At 53.4% G+C, this 22520-nt stretch overlaps 1 protein-coding gene and 1 long non-coding RNA gene across 4 annotated transcripts in view; one reads left to right on the top strand and one right to left on the bottom strand.

Annotated features, from left to right (window-relative positions):
* LOC148776035 (uncharacterized) overlaps window positions 1-14818 on the bottom strand; it is a 106159-nt gene extending 91341 nt beyond the window's left edge. Inside the window, exon 1 of the long non-coding RNA XR_016038804.1 lies at window positions 14126-14818. This is a non-coding gene — a long non-coding RNA (uncharacterized LOC148776035). The remainder of the gene's footprint in view (window positions 1-14125) is intronic.
* A 313-nt stretch (window positions 14819-15131) lies between these two features.
* EMX2 (empty spiracles homeobox 2) lies at window positions 15132-21418 on the top strand. 3 transcript variants are annotated; one of them, XM_055424562.2, is made up of 3 exons: window positions 15132-15662; window positions 17552-17736; window positions 19937-21418. In XM_055424562.2, exons 1-3 carry the CDS (start codon window positions 15254-15256, stop codon window positions 20102-20104), a joined length of 762 nt encoding a protein of 253 aa, XP_055280537.1. In that variant the 5' UTR covers window positions 15132-15253; the 3' UTR covers window positions 20105-21418. The 3 variants fall into 3 exon arrangements, with proteins under 3 accessions (XP_055280537.1, XP_055280538.1, XP_088698489.1); XM_055424563.2 differs by having other exon boundaries at window positions 17552-17679; XM_088842363.1 differs by lacking the exon at window positions 17552-17736.
* Window positions 21419-22520: the final 1102 nt, after the last annotated feature.

Below are 22520 nucleotides of genomic sequence, written 5' to 3' on the forward strand. Positions count from 1 at the left end.
TGGGGTTGCAAAGAATCGGACGCTTCTAAGTGACTTTCACTTTCATCATATTCTAGCCTTAGAACAGTTGTGTGAGGTCGGTAAAGCTTGCATTGTTATTACCCTCAACTTAATGATTGGGGGAAAACAGGAAATTTCATGTCTGAGCATATTAAATTTTCTAGTTCTCCAACTAGCCCTTGAAGGCAAGGATCATAATTCACTAAATTATTTAACCCTGTTAATTGAAAGTCAGTTGCAAATTTCCTTATAAATGGTAAATGCACAATATTGGTTAAATGAATAAATTATCCCCTGATACTATAAATGTTAAGTGGTCCCATCCTTGTGAGAACACAGGGCTTCCTAGCCCACTCTGCTTTCAAGATGGCCACCAAGCTGTCCTGAGCCAACTTCGCCACCTGGTGGCTGATGGGGAAATCGCCTTTTCTTTCTTCCCTACTTGGCTTCAGATTATGCTTTTTCCTCCATCACTACTGGCTCAAATCTACCTCTGACAATCCTTCTTCCGGGCTTACATACCTTCTAAATCTCCTTTCCTTTTCTTTTTGGAATTGTAAGTCTTACCCTCCTCTACTCTCTCCAAATTATTTAAAAGTAAAGGACAACCAACCAACCCCAATCATGACTGAGAAATCAAACTGTAATGCTCTGGTAACAGTGAAAAGGGAAGACATATATTTTGAAGTAGAAACAGATTGAGGGTCATTCAACCTTCAAAGTGCCCCAGGACCCCTTACAGTCTCTCCATAAGTCTTCATTTAATTCCTTATCCCATCAACTCTGCCTGCTTTGAAATGTGTTTTCCCTTGTCAGTTTACATTCACTTCTATTTTTCAAAAATTATGACAACCTCTACCCAAACACCTATAAGATGTCAACATAGTGCCTCGAAGATAGCAAGGTATGTTTCTGGAAAAAGAAAAGAATTTTGCTTTCTTCCTATTTTATTTTACGTGGCACACAACCACTATAATTATGTTTCTGTTCTGTTCTGTTCAGTCGCTCAGTCGTGTCCGACTCTTTGCGACCCCGTGGACTGTAGCCTACCAGGCTTCTCCATCCATGGGATTCTCCAGGCAAGAATACTGGAGTGGGTTACCATTTCCTTCTCCAGGATAATTATGTTTCTACCAAGTGTAAAATTCTGTATCTTATGACTAGTTCACTTAACAGACTTTGGGGGAGGAGAAACTTGGAACTTTGACCATCATTTATGACGTCGTTTCTATGAGGTACAAACATACTGAGTCCTAGACAGTGATTAAGAAAGAAACTTTTGGACCATAATCTATTTGAAAGTTAAGACCTTCAATCTCCCTTTCTGACTCCAGCACAGATTCTTATTAGGCTCCAAGGGACACACACACACCCCCACCACCTTACCCCCCTTTAAAACTACCGAAAATCCAAACAAATCCCTCCCACCCGTTCACCTCCATCCCCTGCCTCTATCAGGAAATGCAATGCCTCACTGCAAATGTAAAAGAGTAATAGCATCAAAGAGCGAGAGTTTGGTAGATGGTGGGCCCAGCTGGATCTTCAGATTGTATTCCCTTTTAAGGCCTTTTGGCCTTAACTGCTGTCCTGCAGAGGGAAGCAGTGCTGAGGGTTGGTGTACTGGGAGATGGGTAGCCAATCCTACTACCCTCTTCTATTTAGTTCCAGATATTGTATTTGCCTTGTCTTAGCTCAGCATCTTTTGCTTTCTTTTCTTCCTTCCCCATATTCCTAGTTTTGTCTTTTGCTATAGTATTTTTCCAGGATGCTTTCTTTTTCTTTATTGAGGCATAAAATTTTACAGTAAAATACACAGGTCTTAAGGTCAGTGAGTTTTGGTAGTTGTATGTGTCTGTGTTACCATGGCCCAAATCAAGATATAGAACATTTCTAGGATCCCAGAAAGTTCCCTTGTTCCCCTTTCCAGTGAACCTTCTCCCAGAGGCAACCACTCTTTTGAATTCTATACCCAGTTATGAACTTCATGTAAATAGAATCATATAGTATATTTCTTTCCTTTCCTTACCAGAACACTGGCAATGAAAAGGTATAAATATAAACTTCTTTTCTTTTCCAAGATTGTCAAAAGTTAACATCCCAAATGCTGACAATAGTGACCTCTGGTCAGGAGGGGTTTCGGTGACTGTTTCTATCTTCATTATATATTCTAATCTAGCATGTGTGTGCGTGTTAGTTGCTCAAGTGTGTCTGACTCTTTTCAAGCCCGTGGACTATAATAGCCTGCCAGGCTCCTCTGTCCATGGAATTCTCCAGGCAAGAATACTGGAGAGGGGTAGCCATTCCCTTCTCCAGGGAATCTTCCTGACCAAGGGACAAAACTGGGTCTCCTGCATTGCAGGCAGATTCTTTACCATCTGAGCCACCAGGAAAGCACTAATCTAGTATACAGATATACATATAATTTTATAATAATGAGAACAAATAAAGCTTTTTCGTGGGAGGCGGGGCCATGGCTCTTGGGGACAGTGAAGATGTGAGGTTCAGAATGAGTGTGGGGGTAGAGCCCTGGCCACCTGAAGGCTGAGAACACACTCCCTGGCTAAGGACTTGCTACTGGCAGGGGACATGGTACATCATCTCAAAGTCAGAGACACTTCAAAGCTCAAGCTATTTTCTATCTGGAGTCTCAATTATCCCGTTAGATGTGGAATTATTTGTTCAAAGGATTTCTCCAACCTCCAACTCTTCCCCTTAAATCTTAGCAAAGAAAAGCATTGTCCAAGCAAGAGTTAAAAATGTTATTAAAGTCATGAAAAAATACACCCACATATGCAACTTTAAACTCTTGATCACACATTTGAGCAATGCAAGCAAAGCAAATGCTAAGTGAACAAAATATACAAATAATAATACAGCAAAAATTGTAGATAAAATCTGTACACTATGGTCTCTAACATTTGAACTCAGATAGCGGCAACTCCTTGTTCTGTTTCCTTGATGGTCCTGAGATACAGATTGGTATGTACATGGAGAAAGAATGTGTGTAAGAGGGGCAGAAATGAAGAAAAAGTTTTGAATCAAAAATAACATTCGCAGAAATACTTAAAACAAAGAGAAAACAACCTAGCAATTTCACAACAGAATGCAAGGCCTAACTCCGTTGGTTAAATGGTCTCATATGTGGTATCTGTGGAGCTGGGAGGCTTGGAATGAGCCAGCTCAGGCCAGTGCCAGGGTTCTCCGTGAACTGGCTGGGCAGTGATCGTGTCCTGATGGTTCAACCTCACTGAGCCCGTTTCTGCCTCTTTAAACTGCAGTGATAGTGACCGGACCCACCTGAAGGGGTTGATGGGAGGGATGACTGAAGTGAGGTGTGAACAAAACTCCTTATGTACCGTATATACTAGCCATATGCCAACTGCTTATTGTCTCTTCCAGAACTGGAATAAATCCTCTGGAGAGAATGGGGGATCCAGACTCTGGTGGACTCAAGAGCAAAGTGTTATCTCTTTTCTTACCCTGTGGGACTTCTTCACTGGGGAAAGGGAGACGTTTTGATAGGAAATGAGATGGTGGGATGGTGGGGGTGGGGTGGGATACTGGAATCAGACAGAGGGGGCTTGGAATCCAGATCCCTTCGTTTACTAGCGATGTGTGACCTTAGGTGAACCTCTTAACATTTCAGAGCCCCTGTTTTCTTATCTGGAAAGTGAGAAGTATTTTGATGGATTGCTCTGAAGACTGAGATAGGTCCTCGTAATAAGTGCTTAGCCCAGTACCCTTGGCAGGTGCCATGAGTGATAGAAATGGACCGTCTCATGCAAGATGCTCTGGTGGCAAATGCACAATGAAAAAGACCCTTTCTTGTTCCCAGCACACGTGAGCATCTGCTCCTTAAACCAGGATGGGGTGGGGTGGGGGCTCAGAGCAAGGCGCAGAAACAAGGAACTCTTAACACTTCCACAATTAGAACAAAGTTTTCTACCACACTGGGCAGGGGCAAGACAAATCACCTGGATGAAGGAAATATTACAGATGGGCCAGATGTGCTGAAGTCCATCTGGAGGAGATCCACATGGTTGGCACTGTGATCCACCCTTCATCTGGAAGCCCTGGCGTCCTGTGCGTGTTCAGACGCCTCCCCAGGCAGCCAGGCTCCGAGACTGCAGCCGTGGTGAGGAGGAGGGGTCAGTTGTTTTATTTTTAGCAACGTGAAGACATTTTCCCACTTCCTGGTCCCCAGCTCATCTTAGCAAATACCCCAGAGTCCAGCCAGGGACCGAGTCGCCAGGGCATAGCCTGCATTCTTCCACGTCGGCAAAAACCTTTCCCTAAGGCTGGGGACTGAACCAGATCAGAGGAGGACTCCGGGTCTCGCTGAACCCGGGGTTTTGCCTGAAGTGGGAAGCCCATCTCTCGGTCAGATTTTAGCCGAGTTTCATTGCTTTGTTCCACAAGGTGTTCGCCAGGTAGCCATTTGGGAGATTTCCTTTCAGGAAATAAACAGCTCGCCACACGCTGCCTCCTGGCGGTCTCTGATGGGTCTGGCCCTTTCTCCGGGTCTTCCTCCCGCCCCCCATCCACCCTCCCCCCTCCCCCTCCACTCCAATTTCGCTTCCCGACTCCCAGGCCTCAGAAGTAGACCCCTCAGGTTCAGCGGGCTGTAAAGTCGGGGCTTTCTCTTTCCTAATGCTTTAGTCGGCACTAGACTTCAGTGATCTTTTTTCCTCCCTCCATAAACTGGATCTCTGGCGTGGGGCTCATAACCTAGGAACATCTGAAATCCCGATTCCGTTCCACCTGGCCCCAGCCCTCCTGCGGGAGCTCCCGACGCCCTGCTTTCTTCGGCTCTTAATAGATATTAGAAGCCGACCACCTGACCTGCAAGCGGTCTAAGCCACAGACAGCTTTTCCAGGCGCGGGGTCGGCGGAGGGCGGCTGCAGGTTGGAGCCGGGCCCCGCGTGCGCGCCCGCGTCGGGCGCCGAGGCCCGAGCCGTCATCCCGGCGTCTGGAGCCCAGAACCCGGGGTGAAAGGCCTCCGCTGCTCTCGCAGACGCCGCAGCCGAGCATATGCTGCACTCTCCAAATTCATTTTTAATTCATGACATCAGTGTAGGGACCACAGGAGCCTCTAAACAGCCTCTCTCAAAACCAAAACAACCACGCGAGCGGGGAGAGGGGGCGGCCGCCCAGTCCAGAACGTCGGCTCCTCGGTCCCCAGGGACTGGGCATTTGGAAAGCACTTTCCAGAGCGAACCTGCTGTCCCTTACGGCAGAGTTCCCTCCCTCCCCCCACCCCCCGCTTCGGTCCCTGGAGCCGAAATTGGACTCCAGGGTTATTTGTTATAAAGACATGGCTGGTGTCAAAGTGGTTTCGATTAGGAATTTTTAAAATAACGTTGCATGAAAACGATCAAATATGTACTTGCAGGAAGATTAAAGGCTTCCCTAAATACTTTTACACACATTAAATATATTTATATGTATTTATATATTAAGAACTATCTACACATACAGTATAATATAGAATGTATAAAAAGATGTTAAATAACTAACACAGTATTGTAATATTAGAGGTTAAATATATGTCAAACTGTACATAATATGATGAAATCCATAAAATATATATTCTATACTAAACAATATAGAAAACGGCCCGTATGTAAAATAGAGTATCCTCTGAAATATCCAAGGTGCTGGAGCTGGGTGTCGCTGAACCCCAGCTCAGCACAGGGCACCTAAAAGGAAGGAGAGAGGCTCACAGTGGTTCCTGGGTGCTGATGCTGCCACCCCAGCTCCCCACAAGACGCCCAAGAGTCTTGGGCTGGATCAGCTCGTTATTGGAATGACGGAGTTAACAGATTATCTCTTAAGGGAGGAGGTCAGACTCCAAATGAGGGGGAGACACAGATTTCTTAAAGGAGACCTGAGGGCATCCATTCCCAGGACCATTACAAGCCCTGAATCTGGCCTTCTGTCCCGCGAGTGTAAACCCAAGTGTGCTTTTCTCAGGCACCTAAGACAACTTTAAGGGCCATTTCCCAACATATGCATTTAGAGGCAATTTGGAGATTGAATCGGATCTTTACATGCAAGACGTGAACGTTCTGGAGGCCCTTTAAAGTGGTGGTTAGAAAGGCGGTTAACAAACCCGCGGATGGGCTGCAGGAGACGACTCAAAGTAAAGCAAAATGCAGTTAGAAATTTGATATTAACCGCCAACTCGCCAGTCCTGCAGCCTAACTCGTCGCTGCGTGGTGCTGGGGGAAATAGGAGAAACACTGACAGCGAAGTCACCCTGAAGAATCACCTCGTTTAAACGGGAAAAAAGAGCTCAGTGGCGTACTGGCGGACTAAAACAATGTGCGTGGGAATTCGTTTTTCTCTGGAGTTACCCAGGAGCGGAGTCTCAAAATTAGTAGTGTGGAAGATGGGGGAGGAGGGTGGTAAATGAGGGCGGTTTTCGATGGAAAGGAGCGGCCCGTCTCAGAGCGGCCTCCGGACCCCAAGCCCCTCTTCCGAGCCCCCGGTTCCCGAGTCGGAGGCCCGGGGCGCACGCCACTGGGAGGGCCTGGCGGCGGGGCCGAAGGCGGCCCCGGGGCGCGCCGCCGTGCCAGAGCTTTTATTTGCAGCCTCTTGAACTCTCTGTTTCTGGTTCTCTTCCCTTCGAGCGCCCTGCCGTGGAGTGTTAGACAAGCCCTGTCGTCTGTGGGCTCTCACCTCAGAGTCAATATTATCTCAGATGGGCACAATAGACTGGAATGAAAAGCTAATATTGAACCAATGAGGTCCCTGCCCGCGCCGCCGCGATGCCACCCTTTGTTGCGCAGCCCCAGGCGAGCGGCTGGCGGCCGGGCTAAGTGCGGGGCGGCTGTGGCCCGGCCTCTCAGAGTCCCCCCCCCCCCCGGGGGTGTGGCCGGGTTGGGGGACACGCGGGACGCAACTGAGCTTCGGGTCGCCGGCAGTGGGGCCCCACTCTCGCCTCTCCACCGCCAGGGGCTTGGCGGGGTCTCGGGAGAAGCGGGCAGCACCGCATCCCCCACCATCCCCAGCTCAGACAAGGCGGGGACGCAAATCGGGGAGCGGGGCCTGCTGTGCCCAACCTCCGGGTGCCCTCCCCTGAATATAAGTGTGGTGGGCAGCGAAGTAGCTTCGGGACCCTAACCTTCCAGGTTCCTTCTGGATCGTCTTGGGGAGCGGCGTGGCCGTGACAGGGGCCGCCTGTAATTAAAGATAGCCACGGCCAAGGCTCTGGGAGGAGGGTCTCCTCAGGAAGGGGGCGATCAGACCCTCCCTGTGGGCCTCTTAGGAAGCTCCCAGCTGCCGGCCACTCTTCTGTTCCCTGGCCAGGCCAGTTCCGCGCAGACTGGGCAGAGCCAAGGAGCAGAGGTCGGTCGCTAGGCCAGGGACTTTCGGGGCGCCTTGCTGGCTGCGAGGGGGCCTCGGGCTGCGCTCCGGGATCCCTGACGCCGGGGCAGGGCCGCTCTGTGGATATCCGCGGAGATTTCAGGGCCGCTTTGAAGAGCAACAAGAGGGTGTGGAGCGCACGAAGTCTCAGTCCAGTCAGCCCCTGCGCTGACTGGCCGCAGTGAGGCCGCCGACCCTCTGATCCTAAACTCGGGGCTTTAGTCCGCAGAAGCCTACCCGGGAGAAAGCAAAAGGGTGTGAGGTGAGGCCTAAAGTGGAAACAGCGGCCTGGAGGGCAATAGTGGGCAAGTGAGTTCGAGGCAAGTGACGGGGTTAAGCGCCTGGACTGGCTTCGCAGCGTGTCCCGTCAGCCTGCTGCGCCTTCGCTGCCATTTCTCTTTGGCTTGAACGCATTGACGTTGGACGTTGGGGAGCTGAAAGTGGAAGGAGCTGGGCCCCAAGGCTCCTTGCCGATGACTTCTCTGAGCCTCAATTTTCTCATCTGGAAAATGGGTATCATGACTCCTTCTATACCAGATTACGAGGTTCACTGAGAACTGGGTGTGCGCATACATGTCTTTAAAAGCTAAAATTCGTTACAGGAAGAGGAAATGCCCTTCTAAGTCTTCCCCAATATCCTCCCAGGGTTTCTTGGAGAGCTGCATCATCCAAGAGAAAAAGTCTCCGGTTTCTTTCTTTCCTCCAACAGCCATGATCTTTCGAAGCCCTAGTCCAGCCCCGAGAGCCCAGAAAACGAGGAAGTACAAAAAAGGGAGACAAGTCCCTGAGAGAGGGCCCGGCGGCCCGCCAGCGTTTCAGAAACTGCCCCTAGGTTTGAAAGTGGATTGCCACTGACACCCCCAAGGATGTCCTTAAAGGACTGGGTCCCACTAGTTACAAGGCCCTTGAGGGATGTCTAGAGAGGAGTCTGAAACGAAAAGACGGCAGAGGAAGTAGCGTAAGAGTCAGCAGATGAGTTCCCCCCGCCCGTGCTGGTCCTGTGACCCTGTGCTGCAGGTCACCTTATCCGGCCACAGACAGCTCCTGCAATAGTCGGTGACCTGGCGGCCCAATGAAGCCAAAGTTTTGGGACTGTTGGAGGGGAGAGCAACAACTCTAAACACCCACCAGCGGGGAGAGGGAGCTGTCTCCACCCCTGACAGGGCAGTCCCTGAGCAAAAGCGTCCAAGTCCCTTAATTCCTGTGGCTGTCAGTCTGCCCCCACGCCTATCCTTGCTTGGGTTTTAGACTTTCATCTGAAGATAGCCAAGGGAGAGAGAAACCGAAACTTCCTTTGATCTGTTTCTTTGCTTTCAATAGTGAAAAGGGACAGCCTGTGTGTTGAGAGATTGACGAGTTTCAGCCTCGTGAAGGAGGTAAACTCGACGGTCGGGTCCTGAACTTTCCGCCTCGGTGCTGAGTTCCTGGCTCCTGAAACGCTGGCTCTCAAAAGGGGTGGATCTGCGAGACCCAGACGCTGGCAGCCTCCTCCTAACATCCGGAGGAGGATAGTGCGTGTTTCCTGCAGTCGTCGGGGGCCGCAGAAGCCTGGACCTGGGTCCAACCCTCCTGGGAGGGCTCGGTCCCCCCCAGTGGACGCCTTGAACAGTTACATACCAGTTTCCAATGAACCCCGCTCGGATTCCTCGACTTCATCTCATGGAGGAACCGACTTGCCCTGGGACAGATAAGGGCTCCCAGAGAAAGGGGCCGGTCTCCACGGCCGCCCTATCCGACTGCGTGATCAACCACTACCCCAGTAACAATCCTCGGGACCCTTGTCTCGGGGCGTCCTTGGGCGGCCGCGAGAGGGCGTGAAGTTCGGAGAGCCGCACGCGAGACCCCCACGGGAGAGAACCGCAGGGGAAAGCCCTCTCGACTCTACCCCAGGCCGGGCCAGCGCAAGCCAGCATGGGCCCATTCTGAGCCACCGTGGTCAGGAGCGGGAGACAGGACCTGACGCATGAAGTTTCGGTCTCATATGCGCGGTATCACCCCGACAACGGGTGATCTGGGCCTCGCCGTCCTTTTGGAGCACAACCCGCTCGCTCTTCTTTGCACCCATCCGAAAGCAGCCCCACTGGGGTGGAGCTGGAATTCAAGCGTGGGTGGTGAACTCTGAAGCGGCGAGCTGATGGAGGGAGGAGAGCCGGATTTCCAAGCTGCCCTCTCTCTCTCTCTGAGCCAACTTTGACATCCTCTCCCGGCTCAGGCTGCGGTCGCGGGAAGGTCTTGGCGGTGGGGCACACGGGGGCTCCGAAGCCGGCGGGGATGCGACCAGCGCCCGGCCCTCGCCACTAGGCGCCGCTGCGCGCACGCGGATACCCGCCCCGGGCCGCCGCGCCAGCCCAGCGGACGGCCTCGAGGGAGAACAGCAGAAAGGGATTTGCCGTAGGAACAATTTTAAGAAATGTTTTTAGGATAGTAATTGTTCTCTTCGTTGTCCCACAGCTGTCCTACGCATTTGGAGAGGCCGGGTGGACGGGAATCACAGTGGGTTGGAGGAATTCTTAAACGGATCCCAAGGATCTCCCCATTCCGGACACCTTTCTCATGCCTTGGTCCCGGGAAGCGGCTTCCCCTCCACCGACGTCAGCGCTTCCCGCGCTGCTAGGCGGGCCCACAGTGCAGCCTCACAGTACCGCTGATACCGCTCACCTGGAGGCTCCTAACTGCCACGTTTAGCGGAGTGCTGCACGTACAAAGCCATCGCCTGACATTAACATTTGATAAACGGTAAAATAAAAGACCCCGATGCTGGGGACAATTGAGGGCCAGAGGAGAAGGGGGCGACAGAAGATGAGATGGTTGGATGGCATCACTGACTCAGTGGACATGAGTTTGAGCAAACCCAGGGAGATGGTGGTGGACGGAGAAGACTGGAGTGCTGCAGTCCATGGGGTCGCAAAGACTCTGACAGAACTAAGCGACTGAACAATAACTGTGCCAAGCATTAGTTCACTTACTCCTCTCAAACAACTAAGACCCGGATATTTCCTTTTCAGAAAGAAAACCAAGGCTCAAGAAGGTGAAGGTCACACAGGTAGCGGCCCAGGCAGCACCTGGCGTCCATCCTGGGTTGCAGGAAGCTATGCATCCACCCCAGTTGTCTAACAGGCCTGGCAGGAGCCCGGGGAGGGAAAAGCACTGCTATTTGCTCCTCCAAAGGTAGGGGGCCTGCTGGGAAACTCAGAGCAGATGGTATGGGAGAGAGGACCAGAAATCGCTGCCCTTTGATGTCTCCCTAGCCAAGAATCCAAGCCTCTCTCACCCCCAGTGTCCCCTTAAAGAAGTCCCTGACCTTTAGGAGAAGATGGAGGGGAACATGTCAGGAGCATGAGGTGAGCAGTAGCTTATGTTTGTACAACTTTATTGTTCAGTCTTGAAGCCCAGCGAGAAGCCTTGGAGGGGAGCCTTGCTTTGATAACAGCAATATCAAAGACAGGGACTACCTTTATTACAGCCCATTCATTACATGCTAGACACTAAGCACTTTGCTGGGCTTATCCTGAACAATCAGCTAGGCTTATCGTTGAGCAATCTCAAGAGCCAAGATGTAACAGGCACTCAGAGGTTAAGTAACTTGCCTAAGATCACCCAGGTCTGGCTGTGGGAGGGCCGGGGTGGGGGCAGGTTTACTAAGGTGTAACTTACATACAGTAAAGCTCACCCTTCGTTGTGCACAATTCTGAGTTTTTAAAACACACACAGATGTATAACTGCCTGCCATGATCAGGAGGTAGAAGGGTTCGATCACTCCCTCCACGGCCTTGCAGGCAGCATTGGCCGTGATTTTAACAGATGACAAAAAATAGAGTTTGGGAGAGGTGGTGGTGTTGCCTAAGATCGCTCAGTCAGTAAGTGACAGATCGGAGACTTGAACTTTCATCATGTGCCTGCCAGATCAGCTACCTGCACAGTGTAGCCTCCTAAATCTACTGAGCTCAGCCCTCAGCGGCTGGGTGTGTGGAATTGCAGCCTCCGAACCGCACCCCCACACACCCCCACACTCTCCACTGCTCACACCAGTACTTAAGCCAACACTCACCCTTCCAGGAAGGGCGAGGAACAAAGAGAGGCTGCATTCTGCAAGGCTGGGGAAGCCGCACATTCAGAGAACAGCAGCCACGGGGTCCAGGGAGCGGAGTCTAGGGGTAGCTTATGCTCCAGGTCTAAACAGACTAGGGTGCCCAGCGACTTGATGCACCTCCACCGCCAGCCTGGTTAATGAGTTACTCCCCTAGTTAATTCCCCTGCAGTCGAGGGGGGCAGCGCCAACTCTTCTGAGCTCCTGGTCCTGGCGCATGAATTAGCATAGATTACTGTCCCCTTCCAGGACTTCTGAGTGAGGCCCCTCACTCACTGGAAACCTGTTTCTTCCTCATGGGGGCCCAGGAAAGGCGTGGGGCCAGCAGGGAACAGGGGCAGAGGAACTGGCGTGTCCTTCTGCCGCCAAGAAGACCGATAGGAGATTCTCTCAGCCTCACCCACCTGCCAATAACTAGAGCCCTCTGGGGTAAAGCCAGCCCCCTTCAGAGGAGTTTGCAAGAGCCGGGTGGCCTGTCTCTTGTTGTAGACTGGGAGAAGCCTGGGCCCTCTGCCGTGGCCAACAGGTCCTACTTTGGGAGGGAGGCTGGGGTCTGGGCTCCAGACCACTCACTTCCTTAGGATACTTTCTAGACTAAAGCAGGGGAAAGCGTTTAAGGTGGTACCAGTAACACTTGAGTGTTCAGCCTGAGAGTTTAGAAGAGATGGCTTCACCCCTCCGCCCAGACACTGAGTGGAGGCCCTTGGCCTTCAAGATCGTGTCCTCTTATTTCCCTCAGCTAAGATCACTAATATTGACTGTGTGACGAATGGCCATTCCCTGCCAGCAGACAGAGTGGGGCTTTTAGTGCCCCCGCTTTCCATTTGGAGCCTAAGGCCAAGTTTGACAGGTCTGGTGTGCGGGCGAATCTGAACCTTCAGCCCGCCTGTAGATGTTTCTATGGAGAATGGGGTCCTCTGCCATTGACTCCAGGATGGGGGATCTACAACCCACCTAAACTGGGTGCTTCTTTCTGGGAACATTCTACCCCAGACTGGCTGGCTAGTGCAGCTCAAAGACTTCCAGTTTTCCTTGTGGCTTCAGGCTCTCTGTTGGCCTGGGCACAGTGGGGCTTGTGTCCCTACAGCCTAAGTGAAGAAAGGTTTTCTGAACTGGAGATGATATTTTTAGTGGTCTGTGGTTTAGGACCCAGGGAGATAGTATTCAAAATGCACCCCACCCTAAAAGGCTGGATCCAGCACACTGTTTCCTTGGGCCTGTGGGAAAGGATGGGGGGATGCCACAAAACAAGGTAGAGAGAAACTGCTAAGGGTGAAAACCCACCCCAGAGCCTTGCCTGTAGCTGGCATCAGAGAACTGAAGTCTGAGGCAGGGGCAGGCTTCTTGGGACATGAACACAAAGCTGAGGCCCAAGACTGTCCCGTGTGTGAATGTGTGTTTGTGCCCTGGGAAGGTTGGGAGGAGGCAGCTCCATGATCTGTGCTGGGTCCTCACTAAGGCCAGGTGCCCAGACAACCCCAGAAAACATACTCCTAACCCCTCTCTCGCCTAGAGTGTTTTCCAAAAGGGGTTTTTGGACCCTCCTCTCACTGCACCCCTAATACAGACTATGCCTGGAATAAAGAAGAAATTGACATGAACATAAATACACAGCAAATGAATCCACAGAGGATCAGGGGTGACCCCAGGACAGGGAGCGGTAACTGGCAAGGCAGGGGAACATGTTCCCAGACCTGGGGACTTATGACTGATGAATCTAGGGGTGGTGCAGTCTGACTTACAGGACTTCCCTCTTCTCCCCCTCCCAATCGACATTTTTTCAGTCTCACGGCAACCTCATCACCAAACACAGGCATTTCTTCCTCCTTAAGCAAAATGACATGGGCCGCCAAGTAAGAGATTTAAAGGATGCCAGATTTTTTTTTTTAAATCATTAATTGTAAACGTGCAAAATACCTGCTGGTACTTCACTTTAGAAGAATGTAATTGGCAAAAAGAAAAAAAGAGAGAAAAAAAGAGGCGGCTGATGAATAGATAATAGATCTTTAACCACCAATAAACAGAGAGCAGCGCCAGCAGCCTGGGGGATGTGATCATAATTATGCTGCAGCGTGAGCCAATGGGGACGAGGGAACTCGGCCCTAAAATCATCCCAAAACCGAAGGCAAGCTCGAAAATGCGGACAGGGCCTGGGACTGGAGAAACGATCTGCACTCCCTAATTGCAAGCCTGGGTTTGCACAGCAACCCACCCCTGGGACGACAGATGGCAGAATAATAATAGAAATAGTGACAATAAATAATAATAATGACAACAACACTGACAAAAATAATGACAACCCAATGGTAATAGTAACAGCACATCAGCCTCTCCCTTGACCTTGGACCCCCTAGTCCCAGATATCGCAGAAGGAGCTGTTCTGGAGAAGGAGATGAGCCCCTTCCCGGAAAGGAAAATCGAGTCCATGTGGGGAAGTTGGAAGCGCCCACCGTCCCGGCAGGGTCATCCACTCTGGTCTCAATTTGGAAAAGAACGAGCCACGTCAAGGATGGAGAGATCAGCGACCCTGAGACCTCGAGGCGACGCGCGGTTGGAGGACCCAGCACCCCTCCACGCCAGGCTCCCTCCTCACCTAGGAAATCGCCGGGAGTTTCGCTAACCGAACAGCTCCGTTAACCCTCGCCGGGAACCCACCCCTGCCCGCTTACCCTCGAGGGCTCCAGGGGCGATTCCAGCTCTCCAGACACGGGGCTGCGGAGGGCAGCAGCGCGGAAGCGCTGGGCGCGAGGAATCTGTAGTGTCCGCGTGTCCGTCTGTCCCCCTAAGCCCGGGCTCGGCAGGCTGGGGAATCCAGGGGGCCGCAGAGGAAGCGGCGCCGACCGGGGACTCTGCAGGGACCGGGGTGCCCCGGAGGGAGAGACGGCGGTGGAGAGGAGGCGGTGGCCGGGGGGGAGGAGGTGGGGAAAGAGGAGGAGGGAGAACTGGAGGAGGAAGAGGAGGAGGAGGAGGAAAAGCGAAGGAAGACGAGGAGGCGAGAGAGGAGGAGAAGCCGCTGCGGCGCCGCGGGAGCGAGTGAGCTGGGGGCGCGGGGCGACGGCGCCGAGCGGCCGCGCGGCTCGGCGGGCGCAGGAGGCACGGTCGCGGCCACGGCGGCGACTCCGTTCCACTGTCGGCCCGGATCCAGGCCTCCGGGTTCCCAGGCGCTCGCCTCCCTCTGACGCACTTTAAAGAGTCTCCCCCCTTCCACCTCAGGGCGAGTAATAGCGACCAATCATCAAGCCATTTACCAGGCTTCGGAGGAAGCTGTTTATGTGATCCCCGCACTAATTAGGCTCATGAACTAACAAATCGTTTGCACAACTTGTGAAGAAGCGAACACTTCCATGGATTGTCCTTGGACTTAGGGCGCCCTGCCCGCCTTTTGCAGAGGAGAGAAAACTTTTTTTTTTTTGCCTCCCCCGAGAAACTACCCCCCCACTCCGCCTCTAACTTCGACCCCCCCCCGCCCCCGCCATCTCGCCAAAAAAAAAAAAAAATTACCCCAATCCACGCCTGCAAATTCTTCTGGAAGGATTTCTCCCCCTCTCTCCAGGTTGGGCGCGTTTGGTGCAAGATTCTCGGGATCCTCGGCGTTGCCTCTCCCTCCCCCTCCCCCCTCCTTTCCTTTTTCCTTTCCTTTCCTTTCTTTCTCCCTTTCCTCCCCCCACCCCACCCCCACCAAACAAGTCCCCAATTCTCGTCCGTTCTCGCCGCGGGCAGCGGGCAGCGGGCGGCGGAGGCAGCGCGCCGCGGTCGCCGGGAGCCGGGAGCCCCGGGCGCCCGCTCCTCGGCGCAGCATGTTCCAGCCGGCGCCCAAGCGCTGCTTCACCATCGAGTCGCTGGTGGCCAAGGACAGTCCCCTGCCCGCCTCGCGCTCCGAGGATCCCATCCGTCCCGCGGCGCTCAGCTACGCCAACTCCAGCCCCATAAACCCGTTCCTCAACGGCTTCCACTCGGCCGCCGCCGCCGCCGCCGCCGGCAGGGGCGTCTACTCCAACCCGGACTTGGTGTTCGCCGAGGCGGTCTCGCACCCGCCCAACCCGGCCGTGCCAGTGCACCCGGTGCCGCCGCCGCACGCCCTGGCCGCCCACCCCCTGCCCTCCTCGCACTCGCCACACCCCCTCTTCGCCTCGCAGCAGCGGGACCCGTCCACCTTCTACCCCTGGCTCATCCATCGCTATCGGTATCTGGGCCATCGCTTCCAAGGTACGTGCCACGTCGCGGGGCCGCGGAGCGCTGCATCCCACGCTGCCCTCGGCCTGCTCCGGGTGGGCGCCCGGCGAGGCCTGGATGGAGGTTCTTCCGGCTCGACCGCCCGCGCGCTGCGTCTGGAAACTGGGCGGCGAGGAGTCGGGCATGCTGTTGGTCCCCAGTCTCCGAGCTGCGGCCGGTTTGGGGGCTGGCCTGCGGCCGCTTGACCCTTTAGGGAGGGACGCAGAGGAGTTGCCTCTGAATGCTCTCAAGGCGGGCTTTCCTAGCCTGCCTCCGAGTGTTGGCCACCGAGGAATCCACGGACCGCGGGGTGCCCAGGCTCTCCGTCTCCTCGGCTATGCTCTCGCCGTCCTGGCTCCGAGGGGCGCGGGCAGGGCCCGGCCCCAGGTTCGCCTTCCACTGCGTGTTCGCCACCCACTCCGCGCCCCTGCCTCCTAGACCCGCGACGTCTCGTTCTCTGACCCTCTTCCGGCAGCGAAGAGACCCTCACGCCCCCCGAGCAAAGTCTGGGGGGTTGTTTTATCCTGCTTATTTCGGAGGCTGGGGAGGGGCGGGAACCCGCGCGGGTAGGAACCTCTCCGAGGCTCGGCACTCTCGCAGTGACCTGCTCAATTCCCGCGCCGAGCCGCCACGGCGGGAAGGCAGGTTCGGTCTGATTTCTGTTTTTGTTTTTCTTTTAAAAGAAATGAACCGGGTCGGAAGGTGGGCTAGAGAAGATCTGTTTGGGTGTTTTCCTTTCTTGCTGTTTTTGGGGATTTGTTTTTTTTTCTCTGGGTGGAGGGTAGGAGGAAAGTTAAAACTCCAGTAAAGGGGACAAGTAATTAGTTTGGCTATCCGAACGGGGAAAAGACCTACCTCCGGAGGCAGCCGATCAATACTCGGCGGCTGGTCCATTTGTTAACCCTTTGCGTTCCTGCCAGCGCCTAAAGTTGGGTAGACCCCCGTCTTCCTTAATTTCAAAAACCAAACCAAACAAAAACAACGTTTTACCCTTACTCCCAGACCGGATTTGCCTCCATTCCCCCCTGAACTGTTGGTTTGTTTTTCTTTGGGTTTTTGGTGAATCGATTTCCCACCCCAGTGAGTGAACCTGAAACTGGCTTTGGTTGCAAAGTTTAGGGCTCCCTTTCCTCATTCTCCAGCAGCCACGGTCTTGGTCCCCACGCTAGACTCGGAGTAGCTGGGATCTTCGGGGTCCGCGAACAGTCCTAAAAGGTGCCCACAGCTCCGTAGCCCCCACCCCCGCCCCGGGTTACGAAGCCTTCGCTCGCGTCTCCTAGTTCTCCGGAGCAGGGCAGCGGGGAAGCCGGGACCTCGGGGAGGCAGCGGCAGCAGAAACCCTGCGCACCCGCCGGAGAGATTTCTGTGAAGCCCGGGCTGCAACGACACGCCCGGCCTCTGAGCTTTTCCGGAGGAGAAACACTTTTAAAATACGTACCCGAGAAAACTTTAGATAGCGGCTCATCACCTCTCCGCCCCTCATCCCCGGGGACAAACTTTTCTCCGAGAGGAGAAAAAATAGAAAGCCGTTTCTTTGGGTCCAGGGCGCCAATCCCCGGATCCGGCCTTGCTGCCTGCTTCTCGATCCCCGTGTGCCCGGCGCGGAGGTGGCGAGGCCCGCGGCGCCCGGGGGTCTGCAAAGCCCGCCGAGGACAACTGCTGGGTGGCAGCCGCTCAGGTCCGGGCCCAGCGGACAGGGCCAGGCGGCTGGACCGGCGTTCCCTTCGAGCGTCTGGAGGGGCCCGGGCCCCCCTGGGCCAAGCCGCACCGGCTACGTCTGCGAAGGCCCTGAGTTCGCTGCCAGGTCAGCCCGGCTCCGGAGAAGCGCGCGGCCCGGGCTAGGACTGCCCCCTCTAACAGGATTTCTGCTGTGTCCCCCGCAGGGAACGACACAAGCCCGGAGAGCTTCCTTTTGCACAACGCGCTGGCCCGGAAGCCGAAGCGGATCCGCACAGCCTTTTCCCCGTCCCAGCTTCTGAGGCTGGAACACGCCTTCGAGAAGAACCACTACGTGGTAGGCGCCGAGAGGAAGCAGTTGGCGCACAGCCTCAGCCTCACGGAAACTCAGGTGAGCGGGCCCCGGCGTGGCCATCGCATCCCGGATCCCCGGACACACGCAGCCCGCAAAGTGCGAGGGCCTTCCGCCAACAGGCCGGGAGTTACTCCCACGACCTGGGCTCGAGATGTGTAAGTTTTGAGCGGCTATTGGCTTCCTTGTGCTCCAGCACCGGACTGTAGGAGCCGACCCGCTGGAGGTTCCGGGGGAGTGGGGGGTACCGGCTGAGTTGCTGTTTCTGTAGGGCCGGGCTGGACTCGCAGCTTCTGGCTGAGACACCGCTGCACTTTTGATGAGACTTTCGGTGCGAGTCTGGGGGCACGAGTGGGGCCAGGAAGAGGTGTAGGAGCGTTTTGGGCTCTAGGCTGGGAAGAGAGGGCTGGGAGTGGGTTAAGAGCGAGATCCGTGCTGCCAGAGGCTCACGGCTCACACGGACAGCTCCCAGTTACTTCCCTTGAGGGGACAGGAGGGTCAGGCCATCGAGCCAGGCATCCTGGGTGCGTCCCTAAACCGGAGAAACTGAGCCAGGAGGCTGCGGAGAGGGGCTTACACGGGGGCAAACCCTTGCTGCGCAATAGGGTCCCCCGGCAGGCCAGGCTCCGGCCTGCCCCAGGGTTGGGGAGGGGGCTTCGGGCTACAGTAGGCGCTACTGTACGCGGAGCCGCAGGGCGGGGTCAAAGTTCCCGGCAAACAGTAACATTTTCGGGCAGATTAAGTTGTAACACTTTGCCTGGGAGGCGCAAAGAGGTCGAGGCTTTTGTTTTAAAACGTCCCCCCAGACAAAACCGAGGAGGGCCTCGCGGGTTGGTGCGGGGCCCGGCTGATCCCTCCCGGATAGCCGAGGCGGCGGCGGTCTTTGTCCGCCCCGCTGCCCACGCTGCCTGGAGTCTTTGTGTGCGTGTCAAGCCCCGAGCGCACCGACGCGCGCCTTGGGCGAGCGCCGGGGAGAAATGAATCGTCCTCCCCCTCAATTAGCAAACTCAAAGCAAATTAAACTCAGCCTTGTTCCAGCTCGGCTTTTTCATGGGAACACTTTGGGGGACTGGGGGCATTCGGGGAGAGCAAGCCGGGACCTGGGCCTGCCGACTCAAAGGAGAAAGCCCAGCGGACTTCAGGGGCCCGGGGGGTACTGCTAGCAGAATGGGGACAGCCCCGGGGGCGTGGAAGGTGCAGTCACCACTATTTTTCTCACCTGTCCCTCGCTGCTGAGAAGCTTGGGCAGTGCCATTGTCTGGTCTGGTCAGTGTATAGGGACCCATCACCAATCTCCCCCGGGGACCGGTGCAACCCAGTCCCGCATCAGTGCTCCCCAGACTGCTAGCTGCCCTCTGGGGAGGCCAGGCCGCCAGCTCCGCCTTGGTGGGAAGTGATGCGATCCGGTGGGAGTTTGGCCTTGGCCTGCCCTGGAGCTGGTCAAGAAGAGGATAGAGGGGGCTCTTCCCTTGTCTTTCTCAGTTTTCCTTTTACTTCCCCTCTGTCCCACGGTCTTGAGGAAGCTTTCACTTTTGAGCCTCTTTTCCCAGCTGAAAAGATTCAGCTGGGTTGGTCCTCAGGGCTGTGTCCCCCCTCCCCCCGCCCCCCGCCCCGGTTTTCCCCCCAAACTCCCACCCCCAACTGTCTCTCACACCCGCTCCCGCTCACCTGCAAGAGTCCTGGGCACAGAGGAGGAAGCGCAGGCAAATCTTGACTGCCTACCCCAGGGCCCAGGCCTTGCAGAGGAGGCGCTATATTTAGGCAGTGGCTGCGGAAACCGGCAGAAAATAGAAAGCACGTTGGGCCCAGCAGCGGGAATGAACTCTTTGCGGCACTGGTTAGGTAGAGGGAGTCAGGGACCTTTTAATTTTCCTTTACTTATTACTTTATAGGGGCTTCCCAGTGTTTGCCAGGCTTTTGCACTCAACGGGGATGTGGGTGTCCTGAGCTGACTGAAGCTAAAAGGGGCACCGAGCACGGGAGCCGGTCGGGCCAGGGGAAAGGTTTCCCCAGGAGGGCTCAGAAGGGCCAGGATCCAGGCTTCCCCGGGCCTGGCAACAGGAGCTCCGTTCCCCAAGGGAAGGCTGTGTGCGGGGGGTGGGGGTGCCAGTGAACAGGATGCGCGGCCTGGGGCACTGGACTTTTGTAGTCTCAGCCCAGGGTCTGGCCAGGCAGTAGAAGAGGAGGTAGGAGGGCGCTGTGCAGGAATAATAACGAGCCCTTTCTGCCTCTCCTGCAGGTAAAAGTATGGTTTCAGAACCGAAGGACGAAGTTCAAAAGGCAGAAGCTGGAGGAAGAAGGCTCAGATTCGCAACAAAAGAAAAAAGGGACGCACCATATTAACCGGTGGAGGATCGCCACTAAGCAGGCGAGTCCCGAGGAAATAGATGTGACCTCAGACGATTAGAAACACAGACAGAACCCCACCGAAACGGACATCACAGAGCAAAAACAGAGACAGGGAGAGGAGGGGAAGACGGAAAAAAATAGAAAACAAAAAACCCTACAAAACAAAAACAAACCGCACACACACATTCACGGAGAAGGGGACAGGGAGTCAAAGAGAGGAGCCGCGGCGCGACGAAGACGGGCGGCAGGACGCAGGGCCCGATCCGAGGCCGCGCCTAGATGGCAGAAGACGGGAGGCTCCTTGATGAACACGCTACCCTTGTCTAAAGAGGCAGCTGAGTGAGTGAGGGAGGCAGAAAGAAAGAAAGAGAGAGGTCCTAAGGTGGCAAAGCCGAAGGCGCTCTGACAAGGGGAGCTGTCAGTCAAACGCCAAACCAGCGAGACAAGATGATTGGCAGGTATTCCGTTTATCGCAGTCCGATTTCTTTTTAAATGACGATGATAATGGTGATGATAAAAGAAAAAAAAAATACCCAACCAGGCACAGGACTTTTAAATTTTGCCCTTCGAAGTGTTTTTTCCCCCCAGTCTTTAAATATAATTAGTAATAATAACAATCGAGATTCCATATCCAGCCCCATCCCACACCTGTTCAAAAACTTGAATTGCATGTAGCAGTTGTTGGGCGAATGGTGTCTAAAGACAGAAAATGAATTGTAATTTTCTTTTCCTTTTAAAGACAGGATTTGTGTGTTTTTTATTTTGATTTTTTTTTCAAGAAACGTGCAGTCTGTAAACACTTTTTGATACCTTCTGATGTCAAAGTGATTGTGAAAGCTAAATGAGGTAGGCTCAGCAATAGTGGTCCTCTTTCAGAGAAACGGGGAACAGGATGGGGGGCTGGGGGTGGAGGGGGAGGGTGCCCATAAGAGGAGTCAGAACTTGTGCTGGGAAAAGAAACAACAAAAAACCTAAATTCTATTTCTTGGACATTCCCTTTCCTAACATCCCGAGGCTTAAAACCATGAAGTAAACTTCTCCTTTTAGTCATTGAAGATATTGGCCGAGTTCAACCATTTGCCGTAAAGGCCATTCCAAACTTTAAATCTATATATTGCAAAAACTGAAGGACTGTAGTTAGCGGGGATGATGTAAAGTGTGGCCAAGGACACTGCGGCAAGTTTTCAAGCACTGAGTTTCTATTTCAAGATCATAGACTTACTAAAGAGAGTGACAAATGCTTCCTTAATGTCTTCTATACCAGAATGTAAATATTTTTGTGTTTTGTGTTAATTTGTTAGAATTCTAACACACTATATACTTCCAAGAAGTATGTCAATGTCAATATTTTGTCAATAAAGATTTATCAATATGCCCTCAGAGTAGTCGTCTTGGAAAATTGAAGTGATTTTTTTTTTAAGCATCTTTTTAATTTGAGTGTGGTCCTTCCCCAACTAGGTTCAAGAAGCCCAGGCTCACCACCCACAAAAGGGCCAGACTGATGGATTCTTGGGCATTTTAAAGAGAGAAGAGTGTGGAAAAGGGAGAGGATTAGGAAAACTTAAGTCCTTCAGAAAAGAGATGGAAGAAAAGTTTTCCATCTAGACCTCTGCCCATTGCACGGCCTAAAGAAGAAGTTTAATTTGAATTTCAGGTTAAACATGCTTACTACTCTTAACCTCTAGGTATTAAAAAAAAAAACCCACAAAACTAGACATATAGCTATGCACTGAAGAATATTCCCCTAGGATTAGGGAAAACACTCAGCAGAATCAGAATCCTAGGATTTTTAAAATGTGTTTCTGACCTCAAACCCCTGAAATATGTCTCTCTTCTCTTTTTCTTCCTCCTTCCCTTCCTTCCTTCTCTCCTCCCTCCCTCCCTTCTTTACCTCCTCTCTCCAGCCCCAATCTGCTAAAGGTGATGAGATGAGCCCAAGGGCCTCAGCAGCCTTATAAGGCAAGCATTCTGAGAAACCTTCAACTCTCAATTTTAACAGTAAAGAAAAAGTTGTAACCAGTCTTGGAGGAAACTTAGCTCCCCCCACCTCCTTCCCCCTTCTGGGGGTACGAGGTTGTTTTTGCATGCTTCATTTGCTTCTTATCCTGATAGGCTGCATTAATCAGTTTTATTTCCATTGATAGAGAAACCTCGTCTGTTCTGTTCGAGCTACAAAGCGTCCTGCGAGCTTTTGTGAAAGTGCAAATCAGTTTAAGCAATTATCATACCAGGAATATGAAGGGGAAAGAGGAGGCCTTGCCCAGTGGTCTCCTTTAATCTCTTAATCCACGGATCCAGGGGGGCTGCCTGGACATAATTTAGGACAATCTCCCCACCCTTTACACTGTGATAAGGCCAAGTTACAATGCAGGGCAAAAATACAAGCTTTGTTAACATCCTGCCTTGAAAAGTTAAGATTAGACATTCTGTGCACGTGTGGGGACTATAGGGCACTATGGAAATTTTTCTTTATT

Source organism: Moschus berezovskii, chromosome 12 (assembly GCF_049115385.1).
Source record: "Moschus berezovskii isolate FMDL1 chromosome 12, NW_MosBer_1.0, whole genome shotgun sequence".
Classification (NCBI taxonomy): Eukaryota; Metazoa; Chordata; class Mammalia; order Artiodactyla; family Moschidae; genus Moschus; species Moschus berezovskii.

What these genes read in the sequence shown, in the direction of transcription:
- EMX2 (XM_055424562.2), top strand. Translation starts at nt 15,254, where the DNA reads ATGTTCCAGCCGGCGCCCAAGCGCTGCTTCACCATCGAGTCGCTGGTG. An exon ending in TCTGGGCCATCGCTTCCAAG is followed by an intron (nt 15,663 to 17,551) that starts GTACGTGCCACG and finishes TGTCCCCCGCAG; the next exon opens with GGAACGACACAAGCCCGGAG. An exon ending in TCAGCCTCACGGAAACTCAG is followed by an intron (nt 17,737 to 19,936) that starts GTGAGCGGGCCC and finishes CCTCTCCTGCAG; the next exon opens with GTAAAAGTATGGTTTCAGAA.